Source organism: Hypanus sabinus, chromosome 21 (genome assembly GCF_030144855.1).
Source record: "Hypanus sabinus isolate sHypSab1 chromosome 21, sHypSab1.hap1, whole genome shotgun sequence".
Taxonomy (NCBI): domain Eukaryota; kingdom Metazoa; phylum Chordata; class Chondrichthyes; order Myliobatiformes; family Dasyatidae; genus Hypanus; species Hypanus sabinus.
In genome coordinates, this window is record NC_082726.1 from 32698748 (window position 1) to 32723749 (window position 25002).

The following is a 25002-nucleotide window of genomic DNA, read 5'->3' on the forward strand; positions in this document are numbered from 1 at the left end:
ACACCTTTGGAATGTGGGAGGAAACCAGAACACCCGGAGGAAACCCATGCAGTCATGGGGTGAACATACAAACTTCTTACAGATAGTGACAGGAATTGAACCCAGGTCTCTGGTGCTGTCGTAGTGTTAAACTAACCACTAGTTACTGTGAAACCCTGAACGGCAGAGGCTGAGACAACAACTGATGGAAATTTATGTATAATATTAGGAGAAGCATAAATTAGTCAGAAATCTCCCAGGAGATAAGGGGAAAGGTGAAAGGAGAAGATTGGGGCAAGTTCTTTTACAGAGCAAGTGAAAGTTGCCTGGAATGGGTTGCCAGGGTTGGTGGTGTCAGCAGATACAATAATGGGAAGTAGAGGCAGTTAGCCATATGGATATGTAGGGAATGGAGTATTATGGATCATGTACAGGAAGAAGAAAATTAGCATATTTTAGCATTGTGTTTGGTACAGACATAGTGAACCAAAGGGCCTATCCCTGTGCTGGTCTATTTTATGTGTCCTTTTGATCCAGAAGGCTGTGGAGGCTAAATCTTAATCTTGGAACATAAGCAAAAGTGAGGTAAATTTTTAAACAGTAGGAGAACTGAGGATTATCTGATGGTGAGGGAGAGAAGTTAAGGATAGTTGGATCAGTCAGCTTACTGAAAAGCAGAGCAAGCTCATAGTGCCAGATGGCCCACCTTGTTCCTGTTTCTTATGGCCTTGTTAGCATCTCTTGGTCAATGCGTTGGAACTTTAATTGAATCAAACCACCCATATGAAACAAAACTTTCTGTGACCATTTCAGTATTTTAGCAATCAGCAAGTATGATGGTTTAGCATGCAGTTAATCATTTAAATAAGATCCAGATCATTTCTGAGACCTACTCGGAAATGACGTAGATCTATTGGTGTGCCAGGATTTCAGTGAGTACTATATGACATGTGGTAACTTGCTGAAGCTACTTCAGCTGCACTTCTCATTGCCACTGGCTCCAAAGCCTGAAACTTCCCCCCAAACACTCTGGATATTCATCACAGATATACTACAATTCTGTAACGTCTCTTGGCTTAGAACCGAGTGAAGCTCCAAGCTAATGACTCAAATCAGAGTAAGCGTTTTGTTTTAATCAGTCGCCCTGTCACCTTCCTCCATCTGCCTAGGGATGAACTGCAGAGATGTTTTCTCCATTCCTACTGTATATGACTCACACTGGTTTCTGGTTAAGTACAAGACTGAGGTGATGGGAGCAGCTACCGGTCTCCAGTTTAACTTGCCAGATTTTGAGTTTCAGACCTTTTAGATCGGTTGGGTAAAGCGTAAGCAAACACTGCCTATTTATGGAGAAAAGGGAAGCCTGGCTGTGGAAGCAAGGTAAAACCTCTGGGAAAGCGCTTAGTGAACCAGGCCCAACAACACAATTAGTGAAAGGATAGACAGAGTGAACAAGCTCAGGAACACAGTGACACATCGGGACAGGCCAGTACAGGCTGGCACTGCTGCAGCACTAGACTGTTGTGTCTGATATAAATAATGCTGCTTGCCTTTGTCGGGTACCCACATTACAGAGTAGGCTGTTCATTCATAAATACAAAGGGTCACTGCCAAGTTGGATGCCATCTGCGCAACAAGCGTTCAAGCCAAGGCATTGAAGCACAAGGAAAATATTGCCGGCCATGGAGTTTGGGACACGGGCTTGAACAACTGCTGATGGGGCAGAACTGATGGTGAATGACGGGCCCAATGATTTCCTTGCCACACAGCTAAGTTAATTTACAAGCTGAACCTTGAACCTGTGACTCACTCTAAAGCAGAGGCCTGTTAATGTAACAGGGGAAGGAAAGCCTGAGGCTAAAACACAGAGAGCTGCTAAAGTGATATCAGGAAGATTGTTAAGAAATTGAAAGAGGCTATTTTCAACTGTAAATCCACAGAAATTATCCAATAGTCTGTAAATACTAGTACCACTGAGACAAATTCAGTACTGTCAAATTTAGCTAAGATATACAGTATGTGGTATTTGAAGAGGCAGAGTTGCTTGTTCCAAAAGACTATAGGAAAGACCCATCTAAGTGAATTGTAGGGAGCTAGAAGAGTGTCCAGAGGAAAGCCCTTAAAGACTAGACCAGTAAATGTTAAGGAGATGGCCCTCACACATTAGCAGGAGGGAGGAAAATGCAATGTTCCTGCTGAATCTTGAAAAACACCAGAGAAAGAATGTAGAAGTCTCCTGCAGCAAGACAAAAAAATGACTCTCCTAAACAGATCCTACGGAAAAATGTAAAAATTCACCCTGAATGGGTTTTGTAGGCTGTCAACATTACAAACTTCAGCTGTGTCTCCCACTCGTTAGAGGAAGGATGGCATTAAGCCTCAGCCCTACTGAACAATCTGACAATTAGTTGTGGTTCTTGAATTGAAAGTGCTCTCACTTCACATACTCTAGAAGAGCTGAAGAAGTACAACAAAAGAATAATGCTTAAACACAATATATGACAGATTTGATCTTCTGTAAAATTTCAGAGCATTGCAAAGTTCAGGGGAAATCTGGGTCCACTGATTTATTTTAAGGCGTTTACCCAGGCACTGATAGAAAACTGGAAGCGATTACTAGATATGTTCACTAAATCTAAGAGCCAGAGAAGATAAACACCATTATACCATTGAAAATCTCATAGATTGTGTCAATGTGGCATACGGGTCAGAGTTGGGTTTCATGGTTCTTTCAGTGGATCTTAGTTTGGAAGGTGTGAAGGCTAAGGTCACAGAGCCTCATACTGGAAGAGATTTTCAAGGATCAGATGTGGAAGGACAATGAATGAGAAAATTCACCAAATGTAAAACTAAAGAACTAGAAATACAAGGCAACAGAAAGACAAAAAAAAAATCTTTGCTCTTCAGTCACTGAGCGCCTTATGTAGGATCAGAGTGAAGACTAGTGCAATTATAAGCACAAAGTGCAGACACAAATGAGAAATAGCTCAGTGGCAAGGGAAAGAAATGGCCCTTTCTTCTCTGTTCTGCCTGAACCTGTTGGTCAAATCATCAGTCCACATATCATAAGGTAAGGAATTCCTTTGTCACATAACTACAGCCTATTATTTGGGAGTTCAATCAGACTTCCTTTCCTAGTAGACTGCATTTACTGTCACTGTTTTTGATGGGTCATATATAATTATGATTAGTTTAATAAAACACTCTTGAGGTAACCTGACACTGACAGCTAGTCATTAAACTTTTTAACCCTCTAAGTCCCAGCTCACACCTACCTTTGTAGAAAAAAAAACATTTAGTAAAGGCAGTTCCAGATCTGTTTCCTTCTCTGCAGAGTTACCAATCCAATATTACAAATTAACTTTAGAATCCACAGCTACAACAAAAACATTTAGAAAATCCAGATTTCAGCCATCATCCAATATAAAGCCTCATATAGAAGCAGGCTCTGATTTAGCTGTAGAATCATGTATTGATAAAATTAATGGGTTCTATTGGGTTTCTTTGTTAAGTGGCTGCCTGTAAGGAAATGAATTCCAAGGTTGTGTACAGTATACATAATTTGATAATAGATATACTTTGAACTTTGAGAAACATGGATCCAATGTACCTTTAAGGATCTGGAGAGTATTAGATTCAACAAAATGTAAACATAGTCCATTCTTATAAAGAAAGACTTGCATTGTCATTGAATCCATACAACACTGATCCAGATCCTCCAGCACACACATCCTTGCTGACCTGTTGTCCATCTACACAATCCCAAGTGCCTGTATTAGAATTGTATCCTTCTCTGCCTTGCCAATTTAAGTGTCTGTCTAAATGCATTTTAAATGTTGTAAGTGTTTCTAAAGTAGTAAAGGCCATAATTGTAGTTGACTTCTTGAAATATGTGCTGAAATGCAGTCACTTTTATGAAGCAAGAAAAGCTACAACAAATTTGCAGCAGCAGCAACGTGATGATGACTTAATTCAGAATTAGCCTCTTCTGCTCAACAAATCCGAAAGTTAGCAACCTCCACAAAGTGACCCATTCTGCCACTACTTCAGCTAATCTTCACCTGAAACTTTACCTAAGCCATACTACTATTCCAATACTCGTTCAGTCACCATTCTCTCTCCTATGATCCGCATAGTGGGCTTTTCAATATCTATGAAAACTGTGCCTTCAGATGTTTGGACCTGAACATCCAGAATCCATTTCATGTCTCTCCTTCTCTCTTTTCAAGACCCTGTATTATTGACCAACACTTTGGTCATCTCCTTGTGTATCAGTTTTCTACCAATAAAATTCCTGATTTTTGTTTGCAGCCATCAGTGAGTAGGAACCCAAATCAACTTTGATGGTTGTTTACCACCTTTTCTTTGTTCTGAATATGTAAATTCATTGTAAGCCAAACTACCCTACAGAGAACATGCGATACTGAGAACTGGCTAGTTATTTCATTTAACCAGAAATACACGGAAATTCCAAAATGTGAGCTTCATAAAATAATGATATCAGATCAGTTTCTTTGTCAATCCAATAACACATCTTGAAGGGATGAATGTGATCTCTCTCTTAGTTTAACAAGAACTGAGATATTTTTATTTAATTTGCCTCACCCCTTTCCAAAAATTCATCACACAGAAAATGAAAACTATTTTAAATGCAAAATTTAACTGCAGAGTTGGGAACACCTGAGTGTAAAAGGACTGACTACCAAGAAGGCAGGGAGAGGGGAACCAAAAGTTAGAGTCCGAGGAGCTCCAGGACTTGCATTTGTCCACAGATCTGACTCCCTGCAGTCTGTATGGACAATTACAGAGAATGCTGGGAAGGTAATTTGCCTCAGCTTTGCATTCATATTGGGGATCTGTTAAAGGATGTAGCTGCAAAACGGGACAGTAATGTCTATGGATAGACACTGTTCATTGCAACCACAAGCAGGAATTCCAAAGCCTCTGTTGCCTGCCCAGTTCTAGGATTAATGGCTTTAAGTTTGAAGATGAGTTGAAGAGAAATAACCCTCTTGTCATGTTCCCATGGCAATCAATAACATAGGTAGAACTATGGAGGAGATTCTGCTGAAGAACTATGAACAGCTAGGGTGCAAAAAAAACAGAACCACAAATGCAATAATCTCTGTAAATTGGCAAAGGAGAGATAAGATCGGAATGTGCAAAGTGAGGCTGAAAACCTGGCATGGCTTCAGTTCATGAGACACTGACACCAATCTCAGGAAAAGCGGGAGTGGTCGGGACAAGCTTCACTTGAATCTGACAGGGACCAATCCAACAAAACCAACTAATCAGGGCTGCAGATCAACTTTAAACCAAACAGTTGAGAAGAGAGTGTTTTTGAGAATAAACCAAGGAAGTTAAGCAGAAAAGACAATAGTTCAGGGTAGCGATAGATAGATTAAGAGTGTTTCTAATTTGTGGCAATGCAGGAAAAACTGATTTTAATAAAGCTGAATGTATGAAGTATTGTAATGATAGGAGACTTAATGGCTCACATAGAAATAAATTGGTACAATCTAATGACCATTGCACTGATTTGCTGGCAATAGTGACTGGGTTGCTTTGTTACTTAACTTGAGAACAAAAGAAGTAGGAGGAATGATAGTCCATTTAATAATGATAGCTCACAGAGACATACAGCTCAGACAACAGCCATTCAGTCCATCCTGTTCATGCTGAGCATCAAATAACCATCTGCACTACTCCCATTCACTAGCCTTACTTACCTTGGAGATTCAAGCCATTATTCAGATACATAGTTTTTTAAGTGTGTGAGTATCTTCCTCCATCATCAGTTCAGGCCACGTATTCCCACATTCTAACTACCTCTGGGTGGAAAGAATCCCTCGTCCAATTCCTTTGGATCCTCTCAACCCTTCCCCTAAAGCCCCTCAGGTTTTAAACTCCTCTGGCATGGAGAAAGTTCCCAAGTATCTACCCCATTTATACCTTTCATAATGTTATAAACCACTATCAGCAACCTCTTCAGCCTCCTCAGCTCCAAGGAAAACAGCCTCAGCCTATCCATTCTCTCTTTATCATTAAAATGCTCCAACTCAGGAAGCATGCTGGTGAATCTCCTCTACATCTTCTCCAGTGTAATTACATCCTCCTTAAAGTTGTGGATCAGAACTGTACATAGTACTTCAACTGTGGTCTAACAATTTATGAAGTTCATACATAAACATCCTGTTCTTACAATTGAAAGCTCGTATCCTGAATTCCTTCTTCACCACCATATCTAATTGTGCTCCCACCATCAGAGAAACTCAAATTTACACACTGAAGTTTTTTGGTCCCTCAATACTTCATTGGGTCCTACCATTCATTGATTCTGTGATATCCTTATTTGGCCTTATACATATGAGGAATAAATTCTACTTGGCACTGTGCTGCGCATCTTACCAAAGACCAATATCATCCTGAGAGCTATGACTACAACACACACAAAATGCTGGTGAAACACAGCAGGCCAGGCAGCATTTTGTGTGTGTTGTTGTTTGAATTTCCAGCATCTGCAGATTTCCTCATGTTAGCTATGACTACCCTCTTCACTGTCAGCAACATTACCAATTTCTGTGTCATCTGCCAGCTTATTAATCCTACATTCACCTTCAATTAATTAATGTTCACAATGGTATAAAGTCATTGGAGAGAAAGGCTCTTAACTTAAAATTCTCTGAATATGTCCTGCCCTGAACTAACTTCCCGTGGAGGATTTTGGCTTCGCTGGTAAATACCTTTCGGGACTATAGAATTATGTGTCCGTGTTGCTTAATGTCTTGATCAGCAGAAAATCCTGGTGTTGCCCTCTAGCCTACTGCTGTAGACATAAGACTATGTGATGTTGACCTCCAGCCTATAGCTGTATGCCACGTGATATGACTTAGATACTTTTCTCTCGAGCTTGCTTAGAACAGTGCCAAATATGGAAATATTGAACAAACCATACCCATTAGAATCAACCATAAAGAGGGTGCATGTACAGATTGTATGCAGAGTCATTGCTCTCTGGAGGGACAGCTCCCCATGTCACTTAAATAAAGAGTCTCCTCACAAATACTTGGGTCTGAGTCTTATGTGGAAAGAAAATCCCTTAACACTTCCCAATATATATCACTTCTTATTTCTCTGAGCTGAATTTTAGCTGCCATTCCTCTGCTCACATTTCCCAGTTGATCTACATTAGGGGTTCCCAACCTGTGATTCATGGACCTCTCAGTTAATGGCAAAGCTCCATGGCATAAAAATTGTTGGGAACCCCTGATGTACATCTTACTGTAACCACAGACAGTTTTTCGGCATTCTCCGCTACAGTGCCAATTTTGGTGTCACCTGGGAGGGAGACCCAGCTGTCACCCATTTTATTCTTAATCTACATGAGGAGAGTGCAAACCAAATTCTCTTCCCATTTGCCTGTGAAAACTCAGTTCAAGAGCAAGATCAATTGGCCTTTGGATATTAAGGGAGTTAAGGTGTTGAGGTATAAGATTAGCTATGACATCACGGCATCATGAAGGAGGCTCAGAGTGACAAATGCTGCTCCTGTTTCATTTATTCTTCATAAAGTCACAGGCACACATTATCATTTCAAACCATCCATAAACACAGACCACCCATCTCTCAGTCTAACTCACTAAAACCAGCTCACCCATCTCTCAGTCTAACTCACTAAAACCAGCCCACCCATCTCTCAGTCTAACTCACTAAACAGTACACCAAACAGTAGTGTGGATATTGGGTACAAGTTGATTAGGGAGTTAAAGGTGCTAAAGGTAATGCAGTCGTTATGGGAGATTTCAACATGCAGGTGAACTGGGAGAATCAGGTAGGTGCTGGACCCTAGGATAAGGAGTTTGTGGAGTGTCTAAGGGATGTATTTTTGGAACAGCTTGTGCTTGAGCCAACCAGGAACGAGGCTATTTTGGACTTGGTGATGTGTAATGAACAGGAATTGATAAGTGATCTTGAAGTAAAGGAGCCATTAGGAAGTAGTGATCATAACATGATAAGTTTTTATCCACAATTTGAGAGGGATAAGGGCAGATCAGAGGTGTCAGTGTTGCAATTAAATAAAGGAGACTACGGAGCCATGAGGGAAGAGCTGGCCAAAGTTAAATGGGCGGATGCCCTGGCAGGAAAGACAGTGGATCAGCAGTGGCAGATATTCTTGGGGATAATACAAAAGATGCAAAAGCAGTTCATTCCAATGAGAAGGAAGGATTCAAAGAGGGGGAAGGGGCCACAGTGGTTGACAAAGGAAGTCAGAGATTGTACAGCATTAAAGAAAAAGAAGTATGACAGGACTAAGATGAGTGGGAATACAGATGATTGGGAAAGTTTTAAGGAACAGCAGATCTTAACTAAAAAAGCAATACGGAGAGAAAAAATCAGGTATGAGCTCAGTCTAGCCAGGAATATAAAAGGGGATAGCAAAAGCTTTTTTAGCTATGTGAAGAGAAAGAAGATAGTTAAGAACAATGTTGGCCCCTTGAAGAATGAATTGGGAGAAATTATTATGGGAAACAGGGAAATGGCAACAGAATTTAATGCATACTTTAGATCTGTCTTCACCAGGGAGGACACAAGCAATCTCCCAGATGTATGGATGGGCCAGGGTCATAAGATATCAGAGGAATTGAGACAGATTGACATTAGGAAAGAAACTGTGATGAGTAGACTGGTAGGACTGAAGGCTAATAAATCCCCGGGTCCAGATGGTCTGCATCCGAGGGTTCTAAAAGAGGTGGCTCAGGAAATTGCGGATGCATTGGTAATCATTTTCCAATGTTCCTTAGATTCAGGATCAGTTCCTGAAGATTGGAGAGTGACTAATGTTATCCCACTTTTCAAGAAGGGAGGGGAGGAGAAAATGGAGAACTATCGCCCTGTTAGCCTAACGTCAGTCGTGGGGAAGATGCTTGAGTCCATTATTAAGGACGAAATAGTGGCACATCTTGATGGCAGTAATAGGATTAGGCCGAGCCAGCATGGATTTACCAAGGGCAAATCATGCTTGACTAATCTGTTGGAGTTTTTTGAGGGTGTAACAAGGATGTTAGACGAGGGTAAGCCAGTGGATGTTGTGTACCTAGATTTTCAGAAGGCATTCGATAAGGTGCCACATAGGAGATTGGTGAGTAAAATCAGAGCTCATGGCATTGGGGGCAGGGTTTCAACATGGATAGAAAACTGGTTGGCAGATAGAAAGCAAAGGGTAGCAGTGAATGGGTGTTTCTCGGACTGGCTGGAGGTGACTGGTGGGGTACCACAGGGCTCTGTATTGGGACCACAGCTCTTTACGATTTATGTCAATGATTTAGATGAGGGCATTGAAAACTATATCAGCAAGTTTGCTGACGATACTAAACTGGGTGGCAGTGTGACATGCAAAGAGGACGTTAGGAGAATACAGGGAGACTTGGATAGGCTGGGTGAGTGGGCAGATACTTGGCAGATGTCATTCAATGTGAATAGATGTGAAGTTATCCACTTTGGAAGCAGGAACAAGAGGGCAGAGTATTGTCTGAACGGTGTAGAGTTAGGTAAGGGAGAAATGCAAAGAGACCTAGGAGTCCTAGTTCATTAGTCAATGAAGGTGAATGAGCAAGTGCAACAGGCAGTGAAGAGGGCAAATGGAATGTTGGCCTTTATTACAAGGGGAATTGAGTACAAGAGCAAGGATGTCCTTTTGCATTTGTACAGGGCCCTGGTGAGACCACACCTGGAATATTGTGTACAGTTTTGGTCTCCAGGTTTAAGGAAGGACATTCTGGCAATTGAGGAAGTGCAGCGTAGATTCATTAGGTTGATTCCAGGGATGGCAGGGCTGTCTTACGCAGAGAGATTGGAGAGATTGGACTTGTACACGCTGGAATTGAGGAGATTGAGAGGGGATCTGATTGAAACGTTTAAGATAATTAAAGGATTTGATAGGATTGAGGCAGGAAATATGTTCCAGATGTTGGAGAGTCCAGCACCAGAGGGCATGGATTGAGAATAAGAGGTCAGTTATTTAAAACAGAGTTGAGGAAGAGCTTCTTCTCCAAGAGAGTTGTGGAGGTGTGGAATGCACTGCCTCAGAAGACGGTGGAGGCCAATTCTCTGGATGCTTTCAAGAAGGAGCTAGATAGATATCTGATGGATAGGGGATTCAAGGGATATGGGGACAAGGCAGGGACTGAGTATTGATAGTGAATGATCAGCCATGATCTCAGAATGGCGGTGCAGACTCGAGGGGCCGAATGGTCTACTTCTGCACCTATTGTCTATTGTCTATTGTCTATAAACCCAGCCCACCCATCTCTCAGTCTAACTCACTAAAACCAGCCCACCCATCTCTCAGTCTAACTCACTAACACCAGCCCACCCATCTCTCAGTCTAACTCACTAAAACCAGCCCACCCATCTCTCAGTCTAACTCATTAAAACCAGCCCACCCATCTCTCAGTCTAACTCACTAACACCAGCCCACCCATCTCTCAGTCTAACTCACTAAACCCAGCCCACCCATCTCTCAGTCTAACTCACTAAAACCAGCCCACCCATCTCTCAGTCTAACTCACTAAAACCAGCCCACCCATCTCTCAGTCTAACTCACTAACACCAGCCCACCCATCTCTCAGTCTAACTCACTAAACCCAGCCCACCCATCTCTCAGTTTAACTCACTAAAACCAGCCCACCCATCTCTCAGTCTAACTCACTAACACCAGCCCACCCATCTCTCAGTCTAACTCACTAACACCAGCCCACCCATCTCTCAGTCTAACTCACTAACACCAGCCCACCCATCTCTCAGTCTAACTCACTAAACCCAGCCCACCCATCTCTCAGTCTAACTCACTAAAACCAGCCCACCCATCTCTCAGTCTAACTCACTAAAACCAGCCCCACCCATCTCTCAGTCTAACTCACTAAAACCAGCCCACCCATCTCTCAGTCTAACTCACTAAAACCAGCCCCACCCATCTCTCAGTCTAACTCACTAACACCAGCCCACCCATCTCTCAGTTTAACTCACTAAATCCAGCCCACCCATCTCTCAGTCTAACTCACTAAAACCAGCCCCACCCATCTCTCAGTCTAACTCACTAACACCAGCCCACCCATCTCTCAGTTTAACTCACTAAAACCAGCCCACCCATCTCTCAGTCTAACTCACTAACACCAGCCCACCCATCTCTCAGTCTAACTCACTAAAACCAGCCCCACCCATCTCTCAGTCTAACTCACTAAAACCAGCCCACCCATCTCTCAGTTTAACTCACTAAAACCAGCCCACCCATCTCTCAGTCTAACTCACTAAAACCAGCCCACCCATCTCTTAGTCTAACTCACTAAAACCAGCCCACCCATCTCTCAGTCTAACTCACTAACACCAGCCCACCCATCTCTCAGTCTAACTCACTAAAACCAGCCCCACCCATCTTTCAGTCTAACTCACTAAAACCAGCCCACCCATCTCTCAGTCTAACTCACTAAAACCAGCCCCACCCATCTCTCAGTCTAACTCACTAAAACCAGCCCACCCATCTCTCAGTTTAACTCACTAAAACCAGCCCACCCATCTCTCAGTCTAACTCACTAAAACCAGCCCACCCATCTCTTAGTCTAACTCACTAAAACCAGCCCACCCATCTCTCAGTCTAACTCACTAACACCAGCCCACCCATCTCTCAGTCTAACTCACTAAAACCAGCCCACCCATCTCTCAGTCTAACTCACTAACACCAGCCCACCCATCTCTCAGTCTAACTCACTAAAACCAGCCCCACCCATCTCTCAGTCTAACTCACTAAAACCAGCCCACCCATCTCTCAGTCTAACTCACTAAAACCAGCCCCACCCATCTCTCAGTCTAACTCACTAAAACCAGCCCACCCATCTCTCAGTCTAACTCACTAAAACCAGCCCACCCATCTCTCAGTCTAACTCACTAAAACCAGCCCACCCATCTCTCAGTCTAACTCACTAACACCAGCCCACCCATCTCTCAGTTTAACTCACTAAAACCAGCCCACCCATCTCTCAGTCTAACTCACTAAAACCAGCCCACCCATCTCTCAGTCTAACTCACTAACACCAGCCCACCCATCTCTCAGTCTAACTCACTAAAACCAGCCCCACCCATCTTTCAGTCTAACTCACTAAAACCAGCCCACCCATCTCTCAGTCTAACTCACTAAAACCAGCCCCACCCATCTCTCAGTCTAACTCACTAAAACCAGCCCACCCATCTCTCAGTTTAACTCACTAAAACCAGCCCACCCATCTCTCAGTCTAACTCACTAAAACCAGCCCACCCATCTCTTAGTCTAACTCACTAAAACCAGCCCACCCATCTCTCAGTCTAACTCACTAACACCAGCCCACCCATCTCTCAGTCTAACTCACTAAAACCAGCCCCACCCATCTTTCAGTCTAACTCACTAAAACCAGCCCACCCATCTCTCAGTCTAACTCACTAACACCAGCCCACCCATCTCTCAGTCTAACTCACTAAAACCAGCCCCACCCATCTCTCAGTCTAACTCACTAAAACCAGCCCCACCCATCTCTCAGTCTAACTCACTAACACCAGCCCACCCATCTCTCAGTTTAACTCACTAAATCCAGCCCACCCATCTCTCAGTCTAACTCACTAAAACCAGCCCCACCCATCTCTCAGTCTAACTCACTAACACCAGCCCACCCATCTCTCAGTTTAACTCACTAAAACCAGCCCACCCATCTCTCAGTCTAACTCACTAACACCAGCCCACCCATCTCTCAGTCTAACTCACTAAAACCAGCCCCACCCATCTCTCAGTCTAACTCACTAACACCAGCCCACCCATCTCTCAGTTTAACTCACTAAAACCAGCCCACCCATCTCTCAGTCTAACTCACTAAAACCAGCCCACCCATCTCTCAGTTTAACTCACTAAAACCAGCCCACCCATCTCTCAGTCTAACTCACTAAAACCAGCCCACCCATCTTTCAGTCTAACTCACTAAAACCAGCCCCACCCATCTCTCAGTCTAACTCACTAACACCAGCCCACCCATCTCTCAGTCTAACTCACTAACACCAGCCCACCCATCTCTCAGTTTAACTCACTAAAACCAGCCCACCCATCTCTCAGTTTAACTCACTAAAACCAGCCCACCCATCTCTCAGTCTAACTCACTAAAACCAGCCCACCCATCTCTCAGTCTAACTCACTAAAACCAACCCACCCATCTCTCAGTCTGACTCACTAAACCATGATTCAGAAGTTAGCTACTTCCTGGATACCTGTCTATTTTTTCATTCACCTATCTATCATCATCTTTGGCATTGATCATCCATCCATTCACTGTCCCAATCAATATAACTGCAACATCAGGGTGTTGCAAGGGGGCAGGCAAACTAAACTTAACACCTGGCCACATGAGGAAATATTGAAACAGTCAGCTAATCATGTATTAGGAGAGACTAAAGGGAGGAAATTGGGGTAAAGGATTCCGTGGCTGAAGGCACATCCGCCCCTAGTAGGGCAATTACATTCAGAATGAACTGAGAGGCCAGAAGAGGAGGAACTCTTACATTTGGAGAGTTGAAAAACAGGAGGAGATATACGAATAGATAGGAGATAATGCACAGAAGAATTTGAAAACAAAAAATGCAACTTTTCTATTTAATTTGATTTATCTTAACCATATGCTTACAAAAATCAATAAGTACTAAGTTTTGGATTATCTTAATTTTACAGAATATTGAAGAAGAGATGTGGAACAAGAGTACTTTTCAATAATCTGAAGCTATCAATCCTGTAGATAGGGTTTTCAGCAACAGAAAGGTTGAGAGATGGATCTGTAAGATGAAATCACTGATAATATGAACATACTGACTAAAATTCACCTTGAGATCAAATACTGCTCTGGGAATGTGTTTCCAGTTATTTGCATTAAAATAATTTAACAGTGGATATCAGTTAAGCTTCATTGCAAATTAAACAAAATAGAGAAATGAAGTGAGAGAGATCCTGTAGCTATGTCAAAACACAAGGGAACTTATGCTGTAATTTTTGGGTAAAGTAGCCATGAAACAACATGTAGATGGGAGTTAATAGGTCAAGACTAAATCTCCGGAGGTTATCAGTGGCAATGGTGTGCATTTGTGAAAAGAGAAGTTATGGAGTTGATCGATAGCTAACAATAAAAGGATGTGAGTGTAGTCCCACTCAGCTGCAAGCCTTGGAGAAGTATTGGAGGAGGGAGATTTCATCAACTGTGTAACGGATGCAGACGGGTCAAGAAGAATGGCGAAGATTAGATTTGTGACACTCATATCTGATCTTGCTATGACTACCATAAGAAATGATTGGTCAAAGTGATAGAGGAATTTCTATCCCTCCATTTATCCATTTGTTCACCATCCAGTCTTATTGATCGTTTTATCCATTCAATTGTATCTCATGCATCCACCATTATAGTCTACGCTGCTTCCAGGTGACAATTCATTCATCCATCCATCAACTTATTAATTTGCCAACTAATCTTCCAAGTATTCTTTCATTTATTCCTTCCCTGTTTTCTGCTCGAGAATTCATCTAGCTCATCCACCCTGACACCTGTCTATCCAACCAACGGTTCTTCCAAAAATCCATTTAATCGTTTATCCAAACAACTTTCAATCTATTAAAGCATTCATCCAGTTATCTATTGATCCATCCACAACTTATCAATCCATCCCACTACTCCAGGATAATTAGCAACTGAAAAAAAAGTTTAAAATATTATACTCTGACTAAACTGGTCGACTATTTTTTCAACATTTGAAAAATCTGCACTATGGTTTTTGGAATTCCAAAAAACCATGGTCTATCTCAAAGATGGACAAGTAACTGTCCCATGAGAAAATCAGTGCTTTAAATTGACTGATATTTTTCAGAATCTAACAGCATTTGTTTTTTTGACCTACTGCCAAGGAACCAAAGGATGTGAAACATTTCATAATGATAATGCATCTTGAAATATTTCCCATTAACAGTCTATAAATATTTTAATCTACACTGCATGCTATATGTCATATTTATTTTTTGAACTGGCAGATGAGATTGACACCTTACCTGTCACAACTGGATAACTCTGGGGTCCTGAAACGTTGGTCCCAAGGTCGGGAGTGGCAGCAGCTGATAGGCTGCTTTTAACATCTTCTAATCCAGAGGCCAAGGCAGAGAGTGAATATTCATTAGCCTGGGAGAAACACAGCAGAAAAAGGCAGGTGTAATGAAGCGAAGATTGACAGGAGTTCATTTTGGATTCTAGGCAACTGACTTCACAATCCCTCACATGCCCAAACCCCTCGCCCATACACAAAATTAAAATGTATCACTTTTTTTCCCAAAGAAGATTGATAGTGAATGAATATTCTCTGACATTTCATCAGAAAGACATGATAGAGGATTGGGAGGGAGGTATAAATTACAAAGCCGAAGGAGAGAGATGCAGAGAGTAACTGAGATCTGGAAGAGAGAAACAGAGAATAAGTAAGGCTTGGGAGTGAGCTACAGAGAACAACTGAGATCTAGGAGTGAGGTGTGGAAGGTAACAGAGACCTGAGAGTCATACACAAGGATCACTGACACTAAAGAGTAAATAAATTCAGAGTTGAGGAGTAAAATATTGCATTTAATTGATGCCAGAATCAAAATACCCTCATTCTTCTTCAAGCGGCACTATAGGAACAGTTTTCCCCATCAGATTTGAAGGTTTGTTTATTTGTTACTGCCCCGTCTTAAAGATTGTACCTTCAAATTTTCCGAACTGCAATATTCATCTAAATTGATGGCTCATGTTCCTGAGATCGCCATTAAGCTGTGACAAAAGCAATACTTGTGAGTGTGGCACATTCAGTAATATTATTCTGGATAATGAACAGGGATCAAGATGATCCTCTGCATCTGGGAGGTGTGTTTCCATTGAAGTATTTGTCCAAAGGCATTGCTGTACATCACAACAAGGTAGAACAAGAAACTGTAAAATCACAGGTGAATCGGTTGTGAAACCAGATGGCCCTGTGGTTAGACATTGCCTTGTGGGATTTCAATTTAAATCCCAGTCCATTTAATGGGTGTAATTGTTAGTTCTCCTTCAACCATGTGGGCATTCTATCATAAATAGCTCATTAATCACTTCCTGGAGTGTTGTTTACTCCATTACACAAACAAACAAGACATAAGAAACTGAAGGATGCAAAGGCCAATGGAGTCCTCAAACCTGCTCCTCTATTCAATTTGGACATGGCAGATCTAATCCTGGTCTGAAAACTACTATTCATCTTTCTCCCTGTATGGTGCAACTTAAGCTATCAGTCAGTCTCCGTCTTTAATACATTGAATGAATCCACCTTCACAACTCTCAGAAAGAGAATTCTGAAGAGCCATGACTCTGCCAGAAGAAATTCCACCTCAGCTCCACCTGAAATGGATGACATTAATTTTGAATTCACATCCCAAACTGCTAAATAGGAAATACCCTCTCAGCATCCACCCTGTCAATTCTGCACAAGATTATATTTGTTTCTTATTCTACAGATTTCTAATGGGTACAGTACATCACAAATCTCCTCACGAAGGGTCCTGACGAAGGGTCTCGGCCTGAAACGTTGACTGATCATTTCAATGGATTCTGCCCGACCTGCTGAGTTCATCCAGCTTGTTTATACGTGTTGATTTGACCACAGCATCTGTAGTATACTTTGTGTTTACCAATCTCCTCAACCTTTCTTCACACTTTAACCTAATGAACCTCTGTATGGTCTTGCAAGCAAGAAGCCAAATCAGGGTATAGTAATCCTGATGCAGTCTTGCCAGCAGTAACTTCTATGATCTGACTCTCTATATCCCTCATATTAACAGTTAATATATCAGTAGCTTTTCTAATTACTTGTTGTACCTGCATACCTACCCTTTGTGGTTTATTCACCAAAATCCATCCCTTCTGCATAACTTTCAAGAATTATTTACATCTAATGTTCTCAGTATTATATTTTATCTGCACAGTTATTTTTCTTTTGCACATTGATTCTTTATCAGTCTTTATTTGTGTACATTTTTTGTGAACTTCTACAGTATTTCTTTTTTCTGTAAATGCCTGCAGGAAAAGGAATCTCAACGTGGTATTGGGATAATATATTTGCTTTGAACTTGAGCTTAATAACTTAGTCAGAAATAGGAGTTGGAGAGCTACAGAGCATAAGAAGGGCCCTTCAGCACATGATGTCCAGGGTTTTTTTTGCCCATTTACACCAATCCCATTTGCTTATCTAGGAATAGTATTTCTGTCCCATGCCTGCTAAATGCCCTTTAAGCATAGATATGGTGTGTGATTCCACCACCTTCTCTGACAGCATGTTCCTTGTATCAGCCACTTTCTCTATAATAAATGCACCCATAAAATCAACTTTGAATCTCCAACCTCACAACTTAAACCAAGGTCTTTTTTTTTGTTTCTGACACCACTATGAAAACAAATGTTGATTATCTACCCAGTCTATGCCTCTCATAATATTAACTGTATACCCTTTAGCCTCCTTCGCTCCAGGGAAAACGAGTACACCTTATCCAGTTTCTCCCCATAAACAAAGTTTTCCTATCCAGGCAACATCCCAGTGAATCTCATTTGAACTTCCTCCAGAGCAACCATATCACTCCTGGAATGTGGCAACCAGAACAGCACACACCTATGGTCTAATCACTGTTTTGTATAGATGCAACACAACATACCAACTTTTATATTCCACGCCACAGCTTGTGAAAGCAAACTTGTCCTATTCCTTCTTTACCTCCGTACTCAATTTTTTGATACTTTCAGGGAACTATGGACTTGGATCCCATTGTCTCTAAATTCATCAACAGTCCTTAGTGCCCAATATTTTACTTGTTTATGTTCTACCTCTTTTTGACATTCTAAAATGCATCACTGTACACTTGCTAGGGTTAGCTTCTGTTTGCCAACTCTCCAGCCAATTTTCTATTTGATCCATTTCCTGCTGTAGACTTAGACAACCTTCCTAGTTATCTACAGCACCTTCAACTTTTGTGTCATTTGCAAAATTTATGAATCACTCCTCCACATTCACTCCAAATTATTTATATATACAAATATGTCCAACACCAAAGGACCTGGCACTGATCACCATGGTACACCACTATTCACAAACTTCCAAATCAACAAAATATACTTCAACCATCACTTCAACCTCCTATCACTGTCAAGTTGGATCCAAATTGCCAGCTTGCCTTGAATCCCAATGCCTTGACTTTCTGGACAAACCTGCCGCTTGGGAGCTTGTAAAATGCCTTTGTGAAGTTCATATAGAGAAGGTCTACGCTCCTGTCTTCATTAAACTACACGGTTACTTCCTTAAAAAACTCAATCAAACTGGTGAGGCAAGATTTTCCACTCACAAAGGCATGTGGCATATCCCCAATCCCTAATGTACAGAAATCCTATCCCTCAGAAATTTCTTCCATTATGTCAATACTACTAACATGGTTCACCAGCATATAGCTAACTGGCTTATTCGTGCTGTCCTTTTTGAATAAAGGAGTGACTTCTGCAATCATAAGCTATAAGGACTTTAAATCTCTTGATGTATGGGTGGGAGTGGGGTGGAACTGGTCTGAGGTACTATGTTAGTAAGTTATTATGACCTAACAAAATGTGGAAATCCTTTCCCAACCACCACCATACCAGGGTATGACTGCTAACTACGTTGTTCCAGTCCTAGGAACTTGATGATCAATATGGGTTGATAATAAGCTAATCTTCTGTTTTTTTTTCACACAAAACTGTCACAAGGACATTCACTATAATAAGAGAAATTAATTTATAAAAAACTTACACACTGCATGTACGATGAATGGAAAAATAATATGGGAAAACAAAGGGATGAATGAAGTAAGAGAAGAAACAGGAAAATAAAAACAAATGGAAGTAAACTTGAGATGGCGGGTGGTTTGGATAAAATATTTGCAGTTACTGGCATGATTTGTAATGACCCAGAAGTGCAGTGATACCCCAAGTGTCCATGTCTTATCAGGCCTCAGCTGACCTTACCTTGTCTCATTCAACAACTGCTAACCCCTGATTGTATGCTACAACTGTCGCCCAGCTGCAGGGGTTGTTCCCTTTTTAATAGCATTCAATAGTACAATAGTAATTCCCCAGCGCAGAGCCGGCTTTGAAAAGAGAAGCCATGGCATACAGGAGGGTGGGGTGGAGACTTCATTGAATTTTAAAACACGTCCCACTATATCAAGCAGCTTCTCAAACTGCCAGCTCGATCTCAAAGCTACCTTACAAAGATGAAAAGCAACAAAAGGACCAACAAGCCATGTGTCCTGATTAATATTATATTAGATTAAATCTGTTTTATTCACCCTACTCCAGATACATGGCTGTATTGCATTTTCTTCCCTCTGCCTACTTTCTTTCTCTCTCACTTGCTCTTTCAGTCTCCATCTCGGAGATTGCAAGTCATTTCCAATTCGTTGTGGTATTGATCTTTCACTGGGAATCAGTTTTCTAATTAGCTGCAAATTAGGCTTTCTACTGGGGGTGAGGCCTGTCCCCCTGATTTATCACTGGAGTAATTCAGTGCGATTGGAGGGAAATTAAAATGAACTCAATTAAGCAACTAGTTTGCTTTATGGGCTTGGATGGAGTTTCAGACGAAAAATTAATAGTCTCTTGTTGTTTAATAGTCTAATGAAAGTAAATAAAGGTTATCCATTGTAATAAGGCAGCAGCTATAAAAAGTTGTATACAACCACAGCCTTCATTTATGATGCTCCAGATTCATAGTGACATTTAACTGTAATTTCTTTTCCATTAAGATAAACAGTCTCTGTGTAGGGCTTCACTTCAAAGGGGGAGTGTATTGTCAAGACACCTACTTCAAACCGGCAAGGCAAGTTGCAGATCTGACAGATTCTCTGGTGAGCTGCAGTTGCCATTCCTTATTTTGAAATACAATTCATTCATTCAAGATGTAAACCTGATCTGCATATATGTACCACACTGGACTATATTTCAGAAGGTCAAAATGTCTATAGTGTAGTTCTGCTCTTCCAAACCTTTAGTTCATCCTCATCACAACATTCATTAGTTAAACTTTATAATGTTATTGTACCATATATTATGCATATGTACATAATATAAAATAGAATTATAACAATGAATATTGCCTATTGTTTAAAATCTTGTGGGCCATCCTGCCTTTTTCTGAACCGGGTCTATTATATCCGACTAAGGGCCTGTACAGTCAGAATGAGAAATTTTGTGTCGCTCCCTGTTCCTTATTTCTTTCCCAGTATTCCAGATGCATGTCTGATATTCAGCCTAGATCCTAGCTAAGGGTCCAGGTACCTAAAGCTTCATATCACAATTGAAACTGTGCTCAAGCAGGCAATCTATGACTTCAGCAAAGCTTAAAAAATCCACCATATGATAAATTCTCCCATTGCAAACTTTCTCAGTAAAATCAAGCACAATAAATTTCTCGTTATAAATTCTCTTATTATAAACCTACAATATACTTCATGTTATAAATTAAATTGCTATAAACATACTTGTTCTAAACTCCCTATAGCCTTTCACTATAAATTCCTTCATTATAAAATCCTTTATTGTAAACTCTCACTGCAAACCCTATCACTATTACCTTTCTGTCTGAATCCATTCTCAAATGTTCACACTATATAATCTCTCACCACAAAACCTCATTGTAAACTCAATCAATCTATATACTCATTATAAATTTGATCATTATAAACTCGATATAAGCTCAATCAATATAAGCTCTCTTCCTATAAATTCTATCACAATAAACTCTAATTAAAACTCATTAAAAGCTCTTTCAAAATTAATTCAGTTGCCATGAGCATTCTCGCCTTCCATTAGGTGTGAGGGTGTAGATTGGTGGGAGGTCGGGAGAGGGATTTCTAATGATGAATGGCAGAAGAAACAAAATTGAAATTCCCTGTACACTCGAGAAGAGGTGTTGTGAGGGAATATAGTGAGGTTTAATGAGCTAGGTATGGATTGGTAAAAGCCAGAGGTGGCTGGTTAAATTAGATGTGCATTAACAAAATTCAGAAAGAGCGTGAAAGACTAGAGCACTCATGGCAATAACAGCTGTGGAGTTGAGAAAGTTTATAGCTGCATCATGAACTAAAGGAGGGTGAAAAACTAGCCGTTTGGAAGCAACTTAAACAAAGAGCTTTCTTCCCAAAGATAAATACAGAAGGATGAAGGTTGGTGTGAATTGTAAGACATACTAGGAAGAATCTGGAGGCGGGCTTGTGAATGATTGAGTCCAAGAGAGAGAAGAGGCTGTGGGAAAAGACAAAATCAAGGGAAGATTTTATGAATGGAAGTAATGGTTCATAGAGACACTTTTCAGAATCTCAAACCAAAGATTAACTTTGTATTCTAAAGACATTCAACAAATACTCCTTGAAACTAAATTTTCAAATTCTCACTGTAATATCAGTATCTCGCTAGAAATGCTCTCACTGACAACCCTCAGTCCCAACTCTCTACCATTTCATTGATTTACATAATTTTTTATTCAGTGGTTGTAAATCTTTGGAATTCTCCACTCTAGATGACTTTGAATGCTCACATTGAGCTTATTCAATGGAAAGATCGATAGGCTTTTGAATAACGAGGAAGTTAAGGGGTATGGGGATTGGTCAGAAATGGAGTTAATGTGCAGGATCATATTTAATCTGGTGGAATAAGAGAACAGACTCGGCTGGTCTTGTGGCCTACTCTTGCATGGATTCCCTATGTTCAAACCTTTCTTCTTTATTAACTCTCTCATTATAAAATCTTTCACTCACAACTCAACTCTCTCACCATCACTACTCACTGTACTTGGAGACACAGAAGCATTGTGGTTAGGTAACTGAGCCAGTTATCCAGAGGCCTGGACTAATGATCCAGAGACTGAAAGTTAAATTTAATTAATTAAATAAAACTTTGGAATAAAAAGCTATTATCAAAGGTGACCATGAAACAACCATCTGGTTCACTAATGCCCTTTAGGGAAGAAAACTTGCCATCCTTGACTGGACTGGCTTACATGCAGCATCAGAGTCACAGCAAAGTGGTTCTTGCTTGAATGGCATCTGAAATGGCTTTGCAAGTCTTTTGATGGAAAGGTAATTAGGAGTGGAATGCAAATGGTGGCTTTGATAGTGATGTCCATATCCAGTAAATGATTAAAAATATCAAAAATATAATACCCCCTCAACAAAATCTCTGACAGTAAAACCATTGTAAACTCACTGTTAATTTGTTCATACCTGGGGTGCAAATAACTGTGATTATAAATCCTAACAGCTACTTAAACTTTCCAGAAAGAAAATCAACATAAAAATGAAATGAAAGAAGGTTAGATAGGTAGTGATATAAAAGACCAAAGAGAGAATATAGGTTGGATAGAGTAAAAAAATCAGAAATGCCTTTCATTTTATAAATCCCTTGAAAAGTCACCAAATGCTTTCCAGCCATATAAACTCTTCTTAAGTATATTTAGATTTAGTGTAGAATATCTACTACAGCAACTTATTTCTTTATAAAATCTTGTAATTACCATAAACATTCTCATCACAGACTCCTTATGAAGTGAATTGTAAGAAATTTAATCATTAATACTTTCAGTCACTGTAAACTTTCTTGTTGTAAGATATCTCTTGTAAACTATCACCTCGATAAACATTTTCTCATTACCTGTGCCATCAGATAAAATACAGCATTCTTATTGTATATAAACTCTCTCTACAAATTCTCAGACTAACCATTTAGTTATCTCACTGAAAATTGTCTTAACACTCACTTACAATAAGTTTATCTGGTTTAAACCCTTTGGTTGTAAACTATTAGTGCATTATACTGAGGTTTTATGTTAGAAACGTACATAATAATCCATCTGTTATTTCATAATTTTAAGCCACTGTGCAGACTCATTAGAATCATTCCGATACTTACGTGGTTTTATTGTGAGGATGGCTTCCAAATAATGGTTAAACTCTCCACAGAATGTTTTTCAAATTAGTTACTAACCTATTTACGTAAACAGTTTAACAGCTATGTTCAAGCAGATCACCAAGGAAATTTCCATTGACATACTATCAATGTGTCACCAGGGACGCTAACCATTGGGTGGGTTGTTACTTTACCTGTTTGGTTGTGTTATGTATAAGCTGGGAGTGTATTATGAAATAGCAAGATTTGTGTGTACTAATGCACCAAGCGGATCAGAGTTTTTCTATACAAAATGTCATATAGTTACTAGCATGTTCATGTTATCATATTAAGGAAAATGTATGGATTAGAGAACACTAAATATAGGATAATAGATACCTAAAGAGATGAGGTGTTTGTGGTATAGATGCTTCAAACACTGAAAAACAGATCATTAGGATGGCATTGATAACTGCAACACATCAAGAGGCTCAGGTAATCGATCTAAAGATTTGCAATTGCTGGTATAGATGTTTTCATTCGATTTTGAGATTTGGGCAACACAGCAAAGCTAACTTCTCCATGGTTTCTTTCTGCCTTGAGAACATTAAGACACACATATAATTTGGTCATTTGTTAGTCAGACTAGGTCGGAATTGGCGACACTTATCCTGTGGGCATCAGTGGAATGCTGGGTTTGAAGCAAAATGTTCATTTTCAGATGCCAGTTCATGAATTATCTGGTGCAGTAAGCAACTGAGCTTTGGTAAATAAATGCCATTTACTGTGGTTATATTCAAATTATACAGTCTCTGGTTTGCTAATACAATATCAAAACACTTAGTCATTGTGGGTATGTGTACATAACAGTTGAACACTGAAGGATTCAATTTGTGTAAAAGATACAAATAGCAAAATAATACATTATAATATTTAGGGTAACACACACAATATGCTGGAGGAACTCAGCAGGTCAGGCAGCATCTATGGAAAAGAGTAACGTTTCAGGCCAAGATCCTTCATCGGGACTAGAAAGGAAGGGGATAAGTCCTTCCTCAGCAGTCTTGATGAAGGGTGTCAGGCTGAAGTGTCAACTGTTTACTCTTTTCCATAGATGCTGTCTGGCCCACTGAGTTCCTCCAGCATTTTGTGTGTGTTGCTTTGGATTTCCAGCACCTGCAGGTTTTCTCATGATTATAATATTTAGGCTTTTATTTGCAACAATGCAAAAGTAAAATAGGACTCAGGCACTTTATGCTCCCATTCACAGCCTTACAATAGCCTCGAGTGGAATGTATGGCTGCTACTGTAGGGCAGAAAACATAGCATCTAATTTGCATGTAGCACGTTCCCCCAGATATTTGTTTATTCGTGTTGTTTAAGGGGTAACTCTTCTGCTCTTCTGCTATAGGATCTAACAGTGATCAAATGAAAGGACTTCTATGGAATCCCTCACTTGAAAAATAATTTATCTGACTGTGCAGCACTCCCTCCGAACTTACACTCACGTGTCATCCCAAGTTCCTGGATCAGATTTGAATCTCTGACGTTTTAGCTCAGACAGCGTTCCTGGAAGAGCTGGTAAAAATAACTAACTTCTTGTTGAGGGAAGAGAGACCTTTCTTCTTTGTTCCCCTCCCTCCAAAACCTCCTGAAGAAAAGCCACCTCACCTGCTCTGATTTGATGTGCTCTCCTGAGTTGAAGACGTCTGAGTAGTGCTGGCGTTCAAAGACTCGTTCCAGGGCCTCCAACTGCTGCTGGGCAAAGGCTTCACTTCGCAGTTGCTTCCTTACACTCTCTGCTGTTCCCTGAGAATCTCCGTTTGGACCAGAGTTATCCTGGGTATCTAAGAGGAAGAGAACACAAACTGCATTTTATGTTTTACTTTGTCTGAATTATAAAGAGTATTTTCTTTGCATTTTCAATTAATAGGTGCTTAGGAATTCACTAAAGCAAAAATTATCACTGAATTCAGAAGGTATTGGCTACAGTGAGTAACCCAAAATATTGGTTAGA

At 40.5% G+C, this 25002-nt stretch overlaps 1 protein-coding gene across 15 annotated transcripts in view; it reads right to left on the minus strand.

The window, feature by feature from the left end:
• LOC132378926 (paired box protein Pax-2-like) overlaps positions 1 to 25002 on the minus strand; it is a 173440-nt gene that overhangs the window by 26035 nt on the left and 122403 nt on the right. For 9 of the 15 annotated variants that reach the window (XM_059946274.1, XM_059946277.1, XM_059946272.1 and 6 more), the window contains 2 exons: positions 24657 to 24853; positions 15077 to 15203 (listed from right to left, as the gene is read on the minus strand). In XM_059946274.1, coding sequence (XP_059802257.1) covers positions 15077 to 15203; positions 24657 to 24853 — 324 coding nt within the window. The remainder of the gene's footprint in view (positions 1 to 15076; positions 15204 to 24656; positions 24854 to 25002) is intronic. The other 6 variants (XM_059946279.1, XM_059946281.1, XM_059946275.1 and 3 more) reach the window with 1 other exon arrangement.